The sequence below is a fragment of the Sarcophilus harrisii genome, chromosome 4 (assembly GCF_902635505.1).
Source record: "Sarcophilus harrisii chromosome 4, mSarHar1.11, whole genome shotgun sequence".
NCBI classification, from domain to species: domain Eukaryota; kingdom Metazoa; phylum Chordata; class Mammalia; order Dasyuromorphia; family Dasyuridae; genus Sarcophilus; species Sarcophilus harrisii.
In genome coordinates, this window is record NC_045429.1 from 10,812,542 (window position 1) to 10,833,579 (window position 21,038).

Here is a 21,038-nt window from a genome sequence, read left to right on the forward strand (position 1 = left end):
GAGCCTGAGGAAGGGGAGCTTGTGTGGGGGGAGTCGGGTTTTGGGAATAGCGCTGGATCTGCAGTCCCTGCTAACAAATACAAGTGTCTGCCCAAGAGACCCAGCCACAGATCCAGCCCTGACTAGAGGAATGACTCTGGGAAGCCAATTTAACCATGTTGCCTTCTTGATCCATCAAATAGGGATTAACAGTCCTTGCTAATTAATAATCCTTACATAGGACTGTTTTGAGAATGTGTAAAACATCCTAAAACACAAACCCATTATCCCGACACATGATACTATTTTTCATAATGGGATTTCAATTCTTCATTACTTATATCTTCCTTTTTTTGAGGGAAGGGTCTAAATCTATGATTTTTTTCATCCTTGTTAAGTTTCAGTGTGGAAATTTTGTTCACCAATACAGATCAGCAACATCCTCTGTCATTGAGGGTGACACCTAGTTCTCTGGTTGGGTGGGGGAAGCTGGAGGATGGGAAGAGTTCTAATAACTGGCCCCTGGACACTGAGCCACATGTGTCAGGGACGGGATATGAAGGATGACCTTCCTCATTTCAATATCCTCCTTCCATATCCTGTGCCTTCTGCCCGTCCACAGTCCAGTATTTTAAAGATCTTTTCTTTCACTGGAGTAGACCCTCTTCTAGCCAGTGGAGATCGTAATTCTTCCATCACTGAGGAGATGAGAGGGTTTTTGAGCATCAAGGGAGTTATAAACAGCCTTGCTCATCACCTATGCATGTATATGGGCACATATGTGTCATATATGTGAAATATACACATATACATGTATCACCATAAATATAAAGGTATAACTATAGATCACTTATAATTTCCATACGTTAATTGACTTAAAAATGCCATGAGGTCATAGTTGCTTATGTTAGATACAGTTATAGTATATAGCATAGTAGTCCGAAATCTTAGAGCAGATTTTAATTTGGGGCTAGCCAAATGTTTCCCAAAGTGGACAGAAATCAACACCAGAGAAATCCAGTCACTTTTTCCAATGCAGATGTTCACTAACTCTTGGACGTATTCCCCCAAAGGGCCAGCTGGCTCTGACCATTTGTCATCTTGCAAAAATTCTGCTGTGTTCTCAGCTGGCCCAAGGGCTTCTGACTGGCTTCGTGGCTGCCCCTGGCATAGGAATGTTTGACCCGTGGCAAGTGGTCATCAGCATGTGTCTAGATGCTGAGGCTGCTGGGAAATGTTGGTCTGCTCACAAAAGGCAGAAAGTGAGATTGGTTCTGCAGAGGACCAAGCATCTGAGCCTGGAATGAGAATTCCAGAGCTATTCTGGGCAGGGAGAGGATTGGATTCTGTGGGTGAGGGAGGCATAAAAAATAAACTGAAGGAAAAGAAGCTCAAGGTGAGGAGACAGACAGTTAGGTGAGGTAGTTGAGAGAGTGCTGAACTTTGAGGCAGGAAGTCTGGATAATCATGAATTTAGCCCTACAGTGCCTCAGTTTCCTCATCTGTAAAAGGAAGGTATTGTGCTGATAACCTATATGGTCCCTTTTAGTTCTAAATCTATAATTCTATGAGTAAAGAAAATGGCAAAAGACACAGCCAGGAGAAGCTTAAAACTACAATCGGTTGAACCAAATGGAATTTTAAGATGACAAACAGCAAGGGGATTCATGGAACCTGACTTGGATGATTTCCTTTGGCCCGTTAAAAGAATAAGGGAAATGGAGACGTCCAGTGAGTCATCATCATGATGGAAAAGAGAAGGTAAGTGACTTCTATAGGAATTATTGTTTAGAAAAGGGAAAGGGAAGGAACGATCAAAAGGTCTCAAGCTCCAAGGAAAACTATTAAAACTCACAAAAAAAATCTTATCGAGCCCCTGTCAGTACCTGGGATTTTTCCACCGAGGCCGTGTGTTTGTCACACATGGGGCTGATCTCCATCCCCCTCTCTCGCTCCTTGTCTCCCTGTTGGAAGAATTCCTCCATGATGCGATCTGTCCATTGCCGGTATAATTCCAAAGACTTGGTGGGGTTGCTCAGGTCGGCACAATGTACCATGTTGCGGAGGACCTAAAGCGATCAAATTCAGAAAAAACCTTCAATATAAAAGAACTATCTCGTTCTGCTCTCCCCGGGCTCCCGCTGGAGCACTCGTTCTGCTTACAGACCCCAAGAATATTTGGGCTGTGGGATGACTGAGGGATGTTTCCACCAGACATGGCTCAGGCTCTCCGGCTGCTGGTTAAGGCCAAAGCTTGGTTTGGGGTCCCAGAGAAATAGGTGCTGGAATCTTAGAGGATGTGAGCCCCTTCTTTCTTAGGAACAGGTACACTCTTAAGGGCAGATGTCGATCCTTCCCCCCACCCTCTACAGAATGAAAAAGCCGCTCACCTTTGGGGTGACCCAAACAGACTCAACAAATGTCAAAGGATTTATATTTACCAGAGCTTTCTGTGACTGGCAGACACTCATGGGCTATGGGTACAAGGTTTTACTATATGTTTTAATATATATATAAATATATTATATACATATAACATAAATAAGCATATTATATATATATATATATAATATATTTATATAAAGGAGGAGGCTCTTTGAAATAGAAGAAATAGAGCTAATACCAATTATAGGTTTACTTGGATGTTACTAAAACAGGGATCTCAAGATGAATCCTTCTACTGATAAAAGGTGATTTCTTAGCTGCCTAAAAGTTGAAGTTTTAGGTCCAGAGTCACCAAGTTATGATGTTTCAGAAGCAGGACTTGAATCCAGCTCTTTCTGGTGAAAAGGTCAACTTTCTATCCCTCTTGTATATATAAAAGTGCAACCTGTGTGTCCTGTTAGTACTTCTTATTCCAATCTCTCCTCTTCTTCCTTCTATCCCTTCTCTGATTCTTCCTGCCTGTGTGACCACTGGAAAGGGTCCGTGGGTTTCCTCAGTGAAAGGAGGGGTACAGGTGCTTCCACTTCCGAAATCCCATGTCCCTCCCCAAGTGGGTTTTTCGGTGCCATATCATCCAGAAGCATTTAGCCCAGATCGTACCTGGATCCGATCCGTGTAGTTGTCCAGAAGGAGGACGCCAGAGCTGGTCACTTTTTTAGTTTCCACCATCGTTTTCAGGTCTGCCAAAAGGCCCATGTGCTTGGACATATCCGTTGCCAAAACCTGCGGCCCAAAAGGGAGAAGTAAACGTCTAGGTGGACCCAACTGGCGCTCCCCCAGCCCCCAGACCTTCCTGCTCCCAAGGGCAGCAGAGCAGGTGGCCAAGGCGAGGAGTCCTCACCATGTCGATCACCATCTTCCTGAGGGTCTGGCGCTGCTTCTTGGTCAGGTTCTGGAAAATGTCACAGTGCTCTTCCTGGAGCAGCTTGAAACCCACAGCCAGGTGGTGGTTTTCCAAAACAGACTCATCGTTATACATCAGAGCGAGCTCGGAATCTAGGAGGAATGAAGGGAAAAAGTGATTTCCCATTAAAAAAAAGTACAAAAGCAATAATCTACAATAAAAGTGTAAAGTCTTCTCCTTCGTAAGTAATAATCCCAGAATCCCAGAATTTGAGAAGGAGACGGGACCTTAGCAATAGTCCAGTTTAACCCATGATCACCAATGAGAGGCCATTCCTTCAGGCCACAAAAAATATCAATATTTCCTCCAGCTTGTCCACCATTATTTGGGCACTAGGGACACTTGGATCTTTCAGCTCTAAATCCAAGATACAATGAGCCATGAAAAGATATAATGGAGTGTTTGAAAGTCTGACCTGCAAAGCACTTCATATGCGTTATTTCATTTGCCCTTTCGAACTACTTTGGGAGGTAGGACATGTTGTCCTTCTTTCTTATGGAAATGGAAACAGGCTGAGAAATAGTATAAATAATTTATCCAGGGTCAAATGGTAGTAAATGTCTGAGGTAGAATCTGAACTCAGATCTTTCTATCTCACTCATTTGATTCATTAATTCAATTAGCATCTAGAAAAGTCTTCTCCCTTCTGATTATCTTCAAATGCTATAATCCTACCATCTACTTACATTCGACTATTAATTTCTTAAGAAACTCTTTGTATAGTAGTGCTTAGAACACAGTAGGTGATTAATATGTGCTTGTTGACTGAATGAATGATTGTCCCTGAGAGTTTACAAAGCAATTTAGCCACAACAGCATTATTAGCTTCATGGTCAAAGAGGTCAAGCGATTTCTCCAACACTACAGAATTCCTAAAATAAACTCCCTGGAAGTCAGGGGCTGTTTCTTTTATATCCACCATGCTTAGCGCACAGTAGGTGCTGAACTGAATAGCGTGTCACGTGGCTGGCTGAGCAGACGCCCAATGTGGGAAAAAAACTGTTTTCTCTGGTAAATTAGCCACAGGGCCCATTGGAGGATTGCAGCTTGTTCTAACCAGCCCCAACAGGTAGCGTCCAAAGGTAGGTTCCCACGCAGAGGTAGGGCCTTACAAGAACCAAAGACCTGAACTCTCTCTTGATTGCAACTAGGGATATGAAACATGGAAGGGATGAAATAATGTCTCCATTAAACTATAATCAGCACGATGCTAATCGTCTCCACTGTCAGATAATTACTTTTTTTCTTCTTTTCTTTTTTTCCTTATTTGTTTGTTTGTTTATTTGTTTTCAGATAATTGCTTTTCTTGAGAAACCCAATCTAAAGTTGAGTCTCTAACAAAAGACACACGAAAGTCACAGAGTGGACATAGTGAAGACTGGAGCCTTATTGCCATATTAAAGATGAGAAACTATTGCCCATAGGAGTCAGAACTAAGGACCCGCAGTGGGGAAGCCCTGGGAGACATTTATCACCTGTATAGTCCTGGGCAATCTCTCATCTGAACTTCAATTGTTTAAAGGTTTTTTCCTAGCTCTAAATCTACCATTTAACACAGACAGAAAAACAAGGGAAAAGACAACCAGAATGTTGGGCTGGGCTACAGAATCAGCAACTGGAAGGGCATACCAAGGTCACTGCAGTCATTTCCCTTGCTTCAGACCTTCCCACATCATTGATACAGAATCTCTGTGATTCTTAGTAATGACTTTTATCAGCAACTGATTCTTTTGCTTTACTGGAAGTTCAGGAATTTTTTTCAGCTCTCAAACACTGTCTAGTCCCCGGGAGAGATAAACAAGCCTGAGTCAGAAAATCTCTTTGTAAGAGCTCGGCACACTCCTGCAGACTATTATCAAATTAATCCTCAGTCTTCCCTTCTCCCATCCTGAATCATCATGTTTCCTTTCTTTTTTCCTCCTTAGTCTTATTTTCCACCTGAACCTGCTCCAAGCTCACCCTTCAGCTTGTAAAACTATAGAGTCAGAGCTGCACGCAACATCCAGGGAAGAGCTTGACCGGTGCCCAGTTCAATGGAAGAATTACCTCATTATTTATACTTGTCTCTATCTCAAATGAAAACAATAGACTGGGGAAAATGCTATTAGTCATGGAGTCGCCTCGAATCACAGTCCAAGAAGTGAACTCACTTGTGTTGATGAGGAACTGATTGGAGACCCCCGGATGGTCAACATCATGGATCGCGGCGGCAAAGATGGCAGCCAGGATTTCCAAATCCGTGAAGACAGCCTAGGGAGCAAAAGAAAGAAGGTTTCATCCCAGAACTCTTTGGCCCAATAAGGGAAAAAAACATAGAAAGCTTGTTTTAATTAGAGAGGCAGCGTGATCCAATGGAAAAGTCTCGGACCTAACATCAGGACAAAGCTGGATTTTAAACCCCAATGCTGAAATCGACTCTGGGTCATCACAAACAAAGCACAGAATTCCAGAAATTCGAGGCGGGAAAATTTCCTCATCCATCCAGTTCAGCTTGTACTCATACAGGGATTCCCTTTGGCAGCTGGACAAGAGGTCCTCCCTAATCTGCTTGGGATTATAGATCTGGGGCTGGAAGAGATCTTATCCATTCTACTCCCATTTTACAGATGAGGCAATTATGGGCTAAGTGGCAGGAAAACGGATCTGGAAGTTCAGTTCTACAGATGAAAAAACAAGAGAGCTAGGGTTCTTTGTCCAAGCGGTGCACAGTAAATGGTAGAAAAATGGTGGGAAAAAGCTTTGAGCTCAGACTCTCTGCCTGTTCTAGAGAGATATCTAGAACCTCTTAGGGGCAGCCTGTTTACTTAACTGAGCCTCAGTTATTCTTCTCCCTTGTTGTTCTGTCCATTTTAAATCACAGATTTAGAGTTAGGAAAAAAACCTCCAAACAATTGAAGTTCAGCTGAATGATTGCCCAGGACCAGACAGGGGATAAATGTCTCCCAGGGCTTCCCTACTGTGATCTGACTCACACCCCAAAGTGCCTCAGTTTCTCCATTTGGAAAATGAAGAGAATAGATAATTCTGCCTCACGGAATTATCATGGGGAGATTGTATACATGTCAGGATAATTTATTCATCCTTAGAGAGGGAATGGCTTTTTTTAAACAAGAAGCCTGAACAAAAACCATCCCTCTCAACCCAAAGTACCTCAAGTGTCCATTAGCAGAAGGCGCTTTCAATCCCTGACCCAAGAGGGCCTGAAGCCAAAGTGTTTCCCCACTCCGGCCTACAGGCTGGGGCTTGGCAGCTATTGCCACACTGCCGGGATGATTTATGTATATATGGCGTGTGGCTGGTGCGGTACGTGCTCCGACAGGCCCACAAGCAAAGCAGGACACTGCAAGGGGCGCACCGGGCCCTCTGAGAGTTTCTGGTGGGGAAGGGGGGCCAGATTCTAGTCCCAATGGAGAGGAAACCTTTTTTTCTGTGTTAAAGCTCAGAGCGTGTCCCACAGAGGCGCTCATTCCTTCACTCGCTCATTCCATATTAATTGGATACTGAGGGTAAAACCTAAGGTTCCTAAGAAGGCAGCCCTGGGAGTCCTTCCAGGATTCTGAGGCTTCTCAGAGCAACTGAGTCACTGAGAAGAGATAGGGAAATGGAGATTTCTTTCAAGACGCTGAAACTCCACGATTGTTAGATCTCAGAATCTGGGGGCTTCTAAGGGGGCATTGCACCTCTTCCTATGAAGCTCCACTGCTCTCCCCTTTCTCCAACTTCTTCCTTCTCTCATTATTAGCCCTTTATTGTTCTTTAATGGTTTTGCAGACACCGGATCTCTCTTTTCAGCTAGAATGTCAGTGCCTTACCATCAGGAACACAGATAGACAGGTGCTGTCTCACCCACCAAGCTAATTTATTTAACCTCATGGTGGGCAGGCTGAATAATAGAGTCCACCAGGGTGAGAACATGAAGAGACTTCAGGGACCATTTGATCTGATTTCATCCTTCTAGAGATTGGGAAACTGAGGTTTGGAGGGAGATTTTTGTTCTAAATACAGGTAGAATTGGGGCTAGAGTCCAGGTCTTTGAATGCACCTTTAAGGGGACAGAAGTTTCCTGAGCTTTGTGGAGTGATAGATCTGAGAATCAGCACAGAAAGTCAAGAACATGTTTTCAAATCCTGACTCTGTAGTTCTTTGGAATATCCTTGTAACTGCTCTGAGCCTTAGTTTTCTCATTGGCAAAATGGCCATTACAGTTCTTTCCACACTAAATTGTGTCAGTTTCCAATCAAAATCTCTCTATATCTCACGTGTGATTCATTAAATAACATTTATTTTGCGAGAAGAGAAACTGAAGTATGACCTATGACCATTGTACAGGGCTCCATTATTTTAAAAATAACCTAGTTAAAGGTGATACCTTAGGAACTGATTAAAGGTATGATTGCTAATAAGCTTCTAGCATTGCCAGATTGAGGAACCCATGGGCAACCTACTTAAATTCTGCAGAGCCTCTTTCTAAGGGAGAGGGAAAAGCACAAGGAACTCACATCTAAGGCCGGGGTGGAAAGAAGAACATGGGTTGACTGGGCCACGTCGGCAGCATGGAGGCTGTTATGATAAGCCACATCGGAATGGTAATGATCTTCTAGAGTCATCATGTAGGTTACAAAGGTGTCAGAAGAGATCTTGAACGTCTTTAGAAGGTCTCTTTCCTGTTCAAGAAAATGATAAAAACACAAGTAAGGGGATGATGGTGAATGCTCACCTACAAATAGAGTAGGCGACTGGAAAAGTTACTGGGATGGGGGGAAAATAAAAAAGCCATGCAATGGAGTCTCCTCCAGCCCCCTGTTTATTCACCTGGAATATGGCATACATGATACACGTCAAGGGCCTGTTGTGAGAATATCCAGCTACCTTGAAGATGTTGAGACCCCATTTATTCAGGTCTTCCAGCTCCTAAAATCAATGATAAAGCCATTAATGAGATTTTTTTTTTCATTAAACAACAACAGCAACAAAAAACTGTTCCTTGAAAAGTAACCGTGAAATGTCAGTGTCAGCAATGAAATTTCCTTACTTCAAATCTTATTTTCACACGGTTTTGTGAGTCCTTCCCTCTAAGGAAATCAGTGTCTATTCAGTTTTATTTACTTGACCTCCCATGACTTTAGCTTTCCTCTATTTCTGTTTTCCCCACTCCAACTCTCCATCAGTTTCTTTGACCCTATTCATTTTAGTTGGTTGCACGAGTAGGGATTATGAAAGGTGGATTTGAACCCATGTCCTTTGACTTAAGAGCCTGTTACTATAGGACTGTAGCAGCAGTGTTAGAAATAGCTTGGGGAGGTTCCCCTGACATTTGAGGAGAGCAGCTAAAAGCAGCAAAGATGGATCCACCGGCCGTCAGGATATGAAGTCAACCTCGATCCCTCATCTTCAGAGGGTGACATACACATTGTGACATACAATGACTATGTCTTGCAAATTAGAGTCACTGGGTCTGATGGGAAGAACTGGGAGAAATATTCGGTTCTGAGGTCTGAGCTTCAGAATGTTACCCAGGACACGCCTGATTCAGTAAGGTTTCATTTTGGAGACTAGAATGTTAGCATCAGAAAGCATGATGGGAGACAACCAGTTCAACAGATAATTCTGACCAGCAATCAGAAGTCCTGGGTTCAAATCCTAGTTTTGTTCTTAACTATTATGGGACTTTGAGAAGGTTATTATCATCCCCACCCTTTCCCCTTACCTTTCAGGAAGAGGACTGAATTAAAGGACTAAAGTTCCTTACAGGTCTAAATGCTATGAATCCTTCCATTTGGAATATGAGCAAATGGAGGCCCAGAAGAATGAATTAGGTCATGTAGTTTTTAAGTAGGAGAAAATGAGCTCACTTTTCTTAGTTTGGGGGAAGACGGTGTTGGTTTCACCCCTACTCCAGGTCATTAGACAAAGTTTAGCTAACTACAGGTGATTATGCTAGATTAATTTAAGTTAAGGTTCAATTAATAAAACATATTTTTCTCCTTTTCAATCCCACCCCTCCAAGGAAAAAAATAGACACTTTATAACAAATATTCATAGTCAAGCAAATAAAATTCCCACATTGGCTCTGATTTGTAAAAAGTCTCTCCCTTTACTCCAGATGGCTCCCTAAGATGAACTTCCATTCATATCTAGAACTTACATTCATATATAGAGTATTCACTCATATCTAGAGCTTCCATTTACACCTAGAGCTTGTATTCATATCTAGAGCTTGCATGAACATCTAGAAGTTTCATTCATATCTAGAACTTGCATTCACAGCTAGAGCTTCCATTCACATTTAGAGCTTCCATTCACATCTAGAGCTTGCATTAATATCTAGAAGTTCCATTCACATCTAGATCCTGCTTGCCTTCATATCTAGAGCTTGCATTCATATCTGCATTCATATCTAGAGTTTGCATTCACAGCTAGACTTTCCATCCATAGCTAGAGATTCCATTCACATCTAGAGCTTACATTCACAGCTGGAGCTTACATTCATATCTAGAGCTTTCATTCATATCATCTCAAGCTTCCATTCACATCTAGAGCTTATCTAGACTCTGCAAAGCACAGACAGCCCGACGCCCCGGCTCGCACGTACTTTTGCCAGGTGATCTTCCTTCTCCGTCTTGACCCCGAAGCGCGAGATGCTGGTATTGTTCAGACTGGAGCTGTGCATCAGCTTTTTCACCCCACTGATCTGGGTCATGACCTGCTGCTCTTTCTTCTTCTTCTCCCGGTCTTTCTGAGTGGGAGATGGGATCTCCACCTCATTCTGCTTGTCTGCAAAGGAGAGAAGGGGAGGCACATTCTCAGCCCACCATTGGTGCAGGGCAGGGCAGAAGAAAGCCTAGTCCTGTGCTATTTCCACGCTGGGCAAAGCGAGGAGAGAACACTCCTCGCACAGTGGGAACAAGTGGAGACTTTGGAAAAGTAAAAAATGGCCTTTGGGCCATAAGGAAGGGCTTGCTCACTATGTACAGCAGGTGTTTCTAAAGAGATTCCACTGCATGGAACTGGGTTTTAAGTGGAGAATTGTTTTTAATGTCCATTAAAAATGGACAACTTGCATATTAGGAGAATGAGGAAAGGTATAAAATCCACCGCAAGTCCTCCATGGATGAAATTAAGATAAAGGAAAATAGGAGAAGGCAAATCTTTCCAAAAGAACCCAACAAGCATGGATTAAAGAAATAGATGAATAACATGGACCATCTGTGTGACTTCGTACCAGTCACTTAACCAATCTGGAGTTCACTTTCCTCACCTGTCAGATAGGCTGAATGGACTGGATGAGCTCTAAGAACCTCATAGAATTGCTTACTATCTCTCATGACCTTGGACAAGTAATTTTACTTTTCTTAGCGTTGGCTTCCTCATCATAAAATGAGCCATCTAGAAGAAGTGATATAGTCTCATCTACCCCTTTCAACTTTGGCATTCATTGACTTTACAAGTTTTTTTGGTCTTTATTTTTTGTGGCTTGGTAATGGTAGGTTAGGAAACACAACTGGTTAATTATAGGATTCCATCACTTCAATAATATATATATCTTTACATATAATAATTATATATTACACATAAAACAGTATTACATATAAGAATATACATATATTGAATGTAACAATATATACAACACAATAGTATATGACATCTAGTAATGCATTACATGTAATATAAATAACCAATGTTGTAAGACACATTTGTGTATGCATGTTATACACACACATATACATCCAAGGTTGTATTCTATAGAACACCATCCTCGGTATGATTCAAAATCATTAAAATATACAATGTGCATATTGTTTATCTGATAAAATAAAAGCCATATGAGAGCAGGTATGATTTGGTTTGTTCTCAGAAGCCCTAATACCTAGCACAGTATCTGAGGCATGACAGGTACTTAATACATGCTCACTCTCTAATTCAATTAATATGGGGGTCCCTAAATCCAATCCAAGTATACATTTTGAAGTCAGATCTAAAGCTCCTCAGAACCTTAGAAATGATCAACTTTAATCCCCTTAGGAAGGACAAAAGAACTGTGACTAAGTGAAGTTTTCCAGATCTTATATATGAATGTGTCCCCTCAGCAAGAGCCCAGAACTTAGGTCCCATCTTTCAAATCCAGTCCTTTCTCCATTTTAGCAATTGGTTTTTTGTTTTCCCTTTTCCCTTTACTGCATAAAAAAAATGATGGCTGCACTAATCTGGGGGTGGGTGGGTAGTGGTAGGGGGGACTATCGCTTCTGTGTTTCACGAGCATCATTTTTCATGAGCTGGTTAGAGCATCTTAGGCCATCCTGTGCTTGTGTAGATATGTGTGTCTCCAGGGGAACCTCGGCACCGGCAGCTTCTTCCTGGGCTTAATTAAAGATTCCTACAATTGCGGGTAATTGAGCTGCTCTACCGCTGTGCCTGGAACATCACAATAAAGGAGAGAGCCATTCTTCAGTGGCCAGGGCGCCAATTTGACACTAATGGGTGTTTCTCTTGTGTGGTCAATGGGACAACTGATGGGTTTCCCTATTCTGAATTTCCTCCCATCAGCGGGGGACGTGTGTGTGTGTGTGTGTGTGTGTGCGTGTGTGTGTGTGTGTGCAAAGCTCAAATCAAATAAAATAGAAAAGCCTGACTCAGGGGGATGAACGAGGGCTGGACTGACAATACCCCTTCTGACCCTGGCTTTGGGACCCTCGGTGAGTCCATGGCTTTGTCTGAGCTCAGGACTAGATCAAAAGTTCTGAGTCTGGATGGCCGACAGCCCGGCAAAGCCAACGGAGCCCTTGTCAAAATCATGCTTTTAAATTCACAAAACAAAATCTATAGCATCACAGAGGAAACTGATTCCACTGAAATGCGATTATCACAATGTCCTGTCTCGACTCCCAGCTATGAACCCCCAGACTATGGGCTCTGTACCCTGTTATCTCATTTGAAGAGTGAACCCAGCAGTAGAATCTTCATTGCTGGGGTGGGAATGAGCAGAAAGGCTCCCTTTCGCAAGCAGCTCTGAGTCAGATTAAAAACTAACCAACCAAGAGAAAACTGGCTCCCAATGAAGCCCTGAAGGCCTCTCACTACGAAGCCCACTCGTTCAGCCCAGTCTCTGGGGTTATTTTCCCACCGACAGCCTTTGGAATCTTTGGCTGAACTGAAGTGATCCCCTAACACTGATCACACCAAGCGATGGGCCATGACCCGGGTCCTGCCCTCGGGGACCCAGCTATCTACCGGGAGAAGGACAAGGTGCGCTGGAACACCTGGTTATTCCCAGAACGAGCCTCTCTCTAACAGGGCAGACCTGGAGGAACACGTTAGCCACAGCGGTTCCATGGGAGCCTCACCACCACCCACGGGAGAGCTAACGTGATTACAGCAACAATAGCTGCATTACATAGCACTTCTTGCTTGGGAGATGTTTTCTCATTTGCACTTGGGTCGCTAGTGGAGTGGCAGCTGGTGTCATAACAGCTCTATTTACACAGCCCTAGGAGGTTTGCACAACACACATTCACACACTCACACACACACTCACTCACTCACTCACTCATACACCTACTCACACATTCATACATACTTACATATACTCACACACACACTCACATATACTCATACACACACACACTTACATACACTCATGCACACACTTTCACACACACATGCACACACACATATACACACTCACACTTACATACACTCACGCACACTCACACACATGCATACACACACATTCTCTCTCTCTCTCTCTCTCTCACACACACACACACACACACACACACACACACACATACACGTGCTCCCATGGGCGTGTGTCGGGCAGGGATGGGGAGCATCTGTGTGTGTGTCACAGGCCAGGCTTGGGGCCAGCCCTCAGCCTTGGCAAGATGGGGACACACTGCCCGGGCACCTGTTATCCTCTGAGATCTCTCCTGAGCAAGCTAAAGAGGGTTAGGGACTGGACATGGTGACCACATTGTCACTGGCCCCCTGACTAAGAGGGTTCTGGGAGGGAGAGAGAAGGCTAATGGAATTCATGAAAAGGATGGAGGGCTGAAAGTTGTGGAAAGGAAAGGGTGCTTAGGTGGAGGACGCCTTCCTTCAAAGGTCAGAGCAGGGGTGGGGGAGAGGATCTGGGGACAGAAGGACAAGGCCCCCTTCCTTTTCCTTTGTTCTCAGACAAAGCCCTCTGGGATTTCTGACCGAGAGCCTGAGAAGCAACCAAGCTGCATCTTCCAAAATCCTCTGGAAAAAGCATTTGTCAATCTGCCCCGTCCCCCTCTGCTGCAGGGCAATGCCCGCCTGGACCCGAGCAGCAGGAGTGGTTGCAGATGGATTCTCTGGGAGCTGAGGAAGCGTGACCTTTCCTATTGATGGAGAAACTGGGATCTTCCTCCCTCTCTCCTGTCACTCTCCTTTTCCTTCCCTCCCTCCTTCCCTCCCTCCCTCCCTCTCTCTTTCTCCCTCTGTCTCTCTCTCTCTCTGTCTGTCTCTGTGTCTCTCTCTTTCTCTCCTTCTCTCTCCCTCTCCCTCCCCCTTTTTTCCTCCCCCATTCTCTCTTCTCCCCATAGTTCCCTGAGGTATAGAGGAAAATGCCCATTGCCTTAACACAGGGCTGCTGTGCCAAGCCCAGGGAGGCGCTGATGCAGGTCTGCGAGCGTGAGGGCCCACTGGCACGTGGAGTGGCTGAGGGAGACACGAGCCAGCAGAAATCTGCCTGTGAGAGCCCAGCCAAGCCCTTTGGGGGACACACCCGAGGATGTAACTGAAGGCCTAAGAAACTTGGCCCCAAAGTGGCCTCTTGACAGATTCACGCTCTCCACAACTTGTGTGCCTCATGGGCACCCAAATCATGGCCCAGGGACCGGTGGGGGTCACATGGAAGATCTTGGGTGGGGGTCGCAGGAAAGACCTTGGGTGGGAGTCACCCGGAAGATCTTGGGTGAGGGTCACAGGGAAGGCCTTGGATGGGGGTCACAGGGAAGCCTTTGGGTCCAGCTCCTGCTCCTGGGCAATCCCACCCGGGGGGGGGGGGAGGGTTAGCTCCTGACACATGCTCTCAGCAGCGAGAGGAGCCAGCTGAGAGGCAGCAGCGGCCGGGCAGTGATGCTGACTGGCCCCATTGATTGATGCTGTTCCTATCTCCTCTCCCTCCCACTCGCCCCCAACTGCAAGTTCTTTTGTTGGAATATTTCTCTGCATTGGAGGTGGAGGAAACTCAGAAAACTTGGAATTTAGGGGGAAATCCAGCTGGCCACGGAGTCACTGGAGTCCCCGGCTACTTCCCATGCCAGCCTTCTAAAAAGGAAAGTCCTTTCCAAAACCGAGTTCCTGAGAGCATCTTAGGGCGGATGAATGAGCCCAGGAGATCCCTAGGATGTGGTTAATTGGGCTTTTTTGCTTTGGGGGAGAGCAGAGAGGGGCCGGACTCCTTCAGCACCAAGGACGAGGAAAGGGGAACCACAAGAAGCAGGGAAGGAGGCCAGCTGCAATTGCAAATGACTCCCCAACAAATGGACTTGCCTGGTCCTTAGGACAAAGCTGATAGAACTGCCCCCTCCCTTCTTCCTTGAACATTCAGGATACTAACGTGACATCATCCCTCCAGCTTTTCCCTTTCAGACTGATTTCACCTGGTGGGCGGGGGCATACAAAGGAGAGTACCAGCCCTGACCCCTCCCTCCCAGGCATGGCCCCAGGGACCAATGTCTTATTGTTAAGGGGGGAAAAAAGTGATTTTTTTTTATTTTAAAGACTTGAAAGTTCACAGCAAATAGCTTACCTAGGAAAGTGTTTGAAATATATTCGGACACCTGGTTCCCAGACCGGCTCATCTCCGAGAGGTGGGTCAGCTCCCGATTCAACATTCTCTTGAACTGTTCAGAAAAGAAAGAAAAAGCAATGAGAAACGATCTCCAGGGCAATTGTGGCTAACTTTCCCACTGGAGAGACAGCTTGGGGAACTTGGAACAGAGCACAGATTTCACCCGGCTTCATTTCCCTACAATACAAAATACCCTTTAATCAGCTGCTATCCCAATGCCATTTTCCTAGAAGCTCGGGTTCCTTTTATTCTCATTAATATCTCAATCCGTTTTACACAATGAAAAAAAAAAAAAGATTTTCTTTTTCCACGTTGGGGAGAGTTTGGCTAAGAACACACAGGATATTGCTTTCTCTTGGTAGGTTTTTGTTTTAAACAATTAGCTGCAATGCATATTTGAGGTCAATGAGCCACCTAGCCAAAGGAAATGTGCACCAAGTTGGAGAAAAGAAATAAGCCGCCGCTTTTCAAAAGCCAGAAACCCGGAGCCCAGCCAGGAAAGTAAGAGGTCAGCGGCAGTCTCAGAGTCCGCCGGTGCTCGGTCCCAGTTCTCGGCTAACAGTCCCTGAGCTTTCTTCCCCTAAAACGCGCGGCTAGAAATCGGCCCCCTCGCCCTCTCCCAGCGCTTCCAAAGGATCTTTAAGGGGAAGGACCCACCTTGATGTAACCCCAAGACACGGACAATAAATAGTTTGCCTCGGGCATTTTGGAAAGCTCCGCGCAGCGCGACCGGCGACAATTCCTGGCACAGAACACCCGGTGCCCGGAGATGGCAACTCGGCAGGACGCGGGGAACCCCGGCGGAACCGGAGCACGGCGGGTCTCCTAGAGCCGGGAGATCCCCCGATCGGAGGCAGCCTCGGCTCCCGAACAAAGCCCCGCGCCGCGGTCCATCTCTGGCGAGGAGCGGGATCGCCCCGCGCTTCTCCGGCAGCGAGGATAATGGGATCGGGGCTCGCCGGAGAGAGCCTGCCCCAGTGGATCTGGCCGCCTGCCCGCAGCGCCTGGGATTAGAGATGGTCCGGTGCCGCTGGGCTCCCGAGGCTTTCCAGTCCGCCTTCGTGCTGCTCAGCAGAGAGAGGCAGGGGAGGAGGGAGGCTGCTTTTCCGCGGGGGTTGCCAACCTGGGAAACACGGCCATCTTTCTAAAAAGCCGTGAGAAAGATGGAGGGAGCCCTCGAGATACTTAAGGAATCCTGAAGTGGGCACCCTCCCCCAACTTCACTAGGTGTGCGTTAACCCTTTCCCCGACGGCGCAAAGAAGCCGGCGGGAGCGCCCCGCAGACAAAGGCGCAGCTTCTTCCAGGCCCCCCGCCGGCCCGATCGCTCCCTTTGGGGAGGATTTTCTGGCTCCCTCTCTGGGAGGATTTTCTGGCTCCTTTGGGGGCTGATTTTCTGGCTCCCTCCGGGGCGGATTTGCTCGCTTTCCAATGGTCACGGCCGTAAATCTTTCCTGGGGGAGTGCTCCCAAGATCAGCGTTATTTCAAACAAACCGGCCCGAGCACCGGGGCAAAATCCCCCGCCTGCGTTTCCTGTCTGCCCAAACTGGCAGCTCTGACCCAGAGACAAAAAGAAAGAAAGGGAGCGGCTGGGGGAGGGGGGCTCTCCGGCCCGATTCCCTTTTTGCAAGCCCCGCATGTGCAGATGTCATTAACTCAGCCGTGGTTAATGGGCAGCGCAGGGAGGCTACGGATGGATTAGCCCCTTTCAAGGTCCCCAGGCCTGGGGGCGGGAGGAAGCCCTCGGTGGCCATGGACTGCCGGCTGTCAATCAGAGTGAGGAGCCACCTGTGATGGGGAACCATGCTAGGTTGGGAGCATTTTAGCTTTGTGTCTTAAGGACCCAGGGAAGAACTGAAGAGAATCGGGGCCACATTCTGTCTCCCACGCACCCCTTCCTTCTTGCCCCCCTTATTCTGGACAATTCACCTCCCTACTTTTAATCTAATCTCCTCTCTCCCTCTATGTAGCCAAGCGTAGCTAAACCCGGCCTCCTGGTTAGGGAGGGAAAGGCTCTGGCAGCAGAGTCAGTGGCCACTGACCATCTCCAAGGCTGACCCATTTCTTCTCCTCTGCATCCTGGGCCAGCAGTGACCCTAACTACAGATACCAGGCCGGGCCCCATCACCGGCTCCGGTCCTTTTAGGTGAAGGCAGGAAACAGGTCTCTCTGTCAGCTGGACCCCGGCCCCAAAGGGCCCCAGGCCCCTAAAGTCTCACTTCTCTTTTGCTTAACAGCTAGACATTAGGCAAATATGGAGTTTCACAAGACATGCAAGATAAGACATAAGCTCTCTTCCAAATAAATGAAATATGAGTTAATGGAGCCACATTTGTGCCCCTCTTCCTGGGAGCTCCCATAGCGGTTTTTAAGACCGGACACCTAGCAATGATGGAAGTACAATAGGGGTGGGGGTCATTTGGTTATCTCTCCATTTGGGGGGCTTGGAGTTCTGGGGACATCTTGATTAATGTTGAGGTTTAAAACTAAAAGGGACCGTCAGCTAGCCTGGCGCTCTCCTGTTACAGATGAAAGACCACAGAAGTTCACTCCAACTCCAGCTCCGAGGCCTTCTCTGCCAGGCCAGCTTCTCTGGGAGGTCATAGGAAGGCCTCGAGAACAGACAAACTTTCTTTTGAAGTGACTCCAGCTCTGGGGAAGATGGGTGATGTAAGTAGTCCACATGACCGAGGCATAGCCAGAGGTGTCGGGGGTCATGGGGGAGGCCCCCGTCGGAAAACTCCAGAATTAAGGGCCGGGAAAGGTTGTGGCCACCTCTCCCCCATCTGGAGTCATGTGTTTCTCAGCTGATACAGGATAAGCTTGGGCATTTAAAAGGCCTTGTCAGAACAGATCAAGTGAGAGAGCGGGAGAACTGGGAGGCTTGGGGGTGGTGGAGGAGGCTGCCGCCATGCTGTCTGCCTCCCACCACCACCTGAAGAATGGTCCTTGAACATCAGTCATGATCCAGTCAGACCTGGAAGATCAACCTTTCATTTCTAGAAAAGGAAACATTGGCAGAGACAGGAGGATCTGAGCCCCATTATCAAACAGCATCCCAAGAAGGCTCTTGCCATTAATTATATATCCTTTTTAGAGTCTGTGATCCAATTGGGGAGGCTGTTCTAGACTTGTGGCTGCTTTGGAGGGAAGACGATAAGCACAGGTGAAGAACCCTTGTCCTCTCTCATTCTCTGGTGAAATGAAACTGTGTCTCTCGCTGCCTCTTTTCTCGCCAGGAAAACCAAAGAAGGATGGGCCCCTCCAGAGATCTCTGCTAGGTTTGCAGGCTTCTGAGATTTAGCATCCACCTCAACCAGACCTCACAATAAGCCCCTACCAATGTTTTTTCCTTCACTAGGCCAACCAGAGGACCTATTAGTTCAAAGCAAAAAAGCTTTTAATCTGGCATCGGAGCCAAATAGCTACTTTCTCACCAACCTCCACCCCGATTGTGGGGAAGGCACTGGTAGGAAACAAGAATGGACACACAAAGGGAGAGAAACAGACAAAAAAAGAGCCTTCTCTTTCTCCTCTCCCAGATTCCCCCACAAGCTCATCATCCAGGCCAGAGGGGCATCACCAGGAAATATAATCTGGCTAAAGCATCTTAGAAGCAACTGGTCCTTCAGTGAAGTTGGGAGCAGCTGTTGCCCCTCCACCTAGTGTGAGAAAGAGACCCAGGCCTCTAAATGTTGCTTAGCAACAAATGTCTGCTTCCTTTTCAAAAACCCATGTTGCATTTGTGGGGACGGCATCGCTGAACTGGGTGAGACCATCATTATTCTCCTCAGAAAGCATTTATGAGATCCCCACTTGCTCGGGAACCGGGGCAAGGTTCCAAGGTGCCCTCGAGGAGCAGCCCAGGGTGTCATGAGTCTAATTACTTCAATTAGCTGCAGTGTATATGATAAGACACTGTCGGGGAGCTTAAGGCTAGGGAGATGGCTTGGTGGATGTGGCCTAGTTAGGATTTCAACCTCGAGCTGCTCGATGGAATTCGAGCTAATGAAATTATTATTTTCCCTCCAATGGAACTCAGGAGCCCCATTCACCAGTCCCGGCTCAGCTGCTGGTCAGCCACAAATGAGGGGCCTGAAATAAATCAGTATCTAAAGATATAAATATTCATAGCACTTTACAACACCATGAGATCTGTCAAAGTCACAAAACTACTAAGTTTCTTTGTGTCTTTCTGCCTCAACCTGACACTTTTATTCGCCGCCCCACTTTGTTGCCTAAATCCCCCTGGATTTTAAGATAAAGCTACTGAGCGCTCCATTTTTTAAAAACTAGAGTCCCAAGTAGAAAAGGTCCTGAACTCAGAATCAAGAGAGACCAAGATTCAAATTCTGGCTCTGACACTTGGCTGCTTACCCCTTGTCTCTAGGTACATTTAAAAAGCACCTACTATGTGCTAGGTGTTGTGCTAAGTGCTTATTGCAGTTATCTCACTTGATCCTCCCAAGAGCCCTGAGAAGCAAGTTCTATTATTATCCCCACTTTATGGTTGAAGAAACTGAGACAAAGAGAGGAACAAGGGACTTCCCTAGAAGTTATTACTAAGAGAAAAAAAATTTAAAGTCCCCCCATTACTGAGAAATAACTACAATGACTGAAACTGGGAATGTTGGCAGAGGATGGCTCAGTGAAGAAACATATATTTCAGAGAGCCTCGTACCTGTCTTTGCTCCTTCCCATCCACCTTGGATAGCCTGGGCAATACCAAGAAATTCCCCCCACTTTAAATTGCAAGGATGATTTCTCCTTTTCCCCTGCCCCATTGGGAGAACTGCTTTCACCATCATATTATATTTATGCAATTGGAGGTTTCTTTTATGTTTTCTGCTTTTCCTTTCCTTTGGGAGAAATCTAGTAGAATGCTGCTCTGAACCAAAAGGTCCCCATCGGGGGCCACTCTCAACACAAGCAAACACACGTTTCTAATAACGTTCGGGAAAAGGATGTCTGGCTAAGATGCTGCAGGTGGAGGTTTGAGCGGTCGCCATTGGTCCCAACTGTCCTACCCTTGGGTCCTCCTCCAAGACCTCTCTGGCATGAAGGTGACCTTGATTCCCAAGGGAGAGACCAGCAGTGCGCCAAATCTGGAAGGTTCTGCCATGCTGCAAAGGTTTCAAATATGGTACCCGGGATCACAGTCTGTCTCACATCAGACGATCAGTTAGACATGTTGCCAGCTGGGCCATTGAAGCACAATCATTTTCAGCCACAGAAACTCCCAAGGGCCATATATTAAGATGTATCAGGCCACATTCACATCGACAACATCATGGGTCCTCCCTTTGATGTATGGAAATATTGACCTGAATTGAGCTTTTCTTTTAAAATACAAAAAGAACTGCAAATTTAAAAAGATTCACAACTAATCTTTGCCCAAGGAGATTTTCTGAAATCCATCTCCATGAGGGCAACTACAATTCATGTTTGTTCCTTGACTTTCTTTAGTAGCTGCTTTAAAAAAAATACTACCAACAGCCGCAATGTAATCTTGAAACCAACATTCCCCAGAGGAAATGTGTTTTATGACTCCAATTTTTCTTGATTTCAGAGGCTGCTACAGAGAGATACTGTTTCTGTCTCTGCTATTTTACCAGTTGTCTGCATTTCCTGTGGGCTACGTGCACAGATCGATGGACGTTGGTACATAGTAATCCCTGTAATGAATTCTTAGCCAAATGAAGCAGACAGGAGGGAGCAGCTGGATTATTGCCGAGGTTCCTTCCAGCTTGACGTTCTGTGTTCTAACATTTTCTGTCAAGGGCCTGCTTTCTAAGTTGCCTTCTAGCACCAACATTTGGGGTTCCAAGGAGCCTTTTTACTCTAGGGTTTGAGGCCATTTTCCTGGTCTAATGTTTCATACTGTCAGGTCTCT

The 21,038-nt window shown here is 46.1% G+C and overlaps 1 protein-coding gene across 3 annotated transcripts in view; it reads right to left on the minus strand.

Annotated features, from left to right (window-relative positions):
* PDE4B (phosphodiesterase 4B) overlaps nucleotides 1-21,038 on the minus strand; it is a 632,040-nt gene that overhangs the window by 4,037 nt on the left and 606,965 nt on the right. For 2 of the 3 annotated variants that reach the window (XM_031968952.1, XM_031968953.1), the window contains 8 exons: nucleotides 15,105-15,198; nucleotides 9,921-10,102; nucleotides 8,141-8,239; nucleotides 7,828-7,992; nucleotides 5,479-5,578; nucleotides 3,266-3,420; nucleotides 3,025-3,147; nucleotides 1,866-2,048 (listed from right to left, as the gene is read on the minus strand). In XM_031968952.1, coding sequence (XP_031824812.1) covers nucleotides 1,866-2,048; nucleotides 3,025-3,147; nucleotides 3,266-3,420; nucleotides 5,479-5,578; nucleotides 7,828-7,992; nucleotides 8,141-8,239; nucleotides 9,921-10,102; nucleotides 15,105-15,198 — 1,101 coding nt within the window. Of the gene's footprint in view, nucleotides 1-1,865; nucleotides 2,049-3,024; nucleotides 3,148-3,265; nucleotides 3,421-5,478; nucleotides 5,579-7,827; nucleotides 7,993-8,140; nucleotides 8,240-9,920; nucleotides 10,103-15,104; nucleotides 15,199-15,803; nucleotides 19,595-21,038 lie in introns of those variants that run through there. The other variant, XM_031968954.1, reaches the window with a different exon arrangement.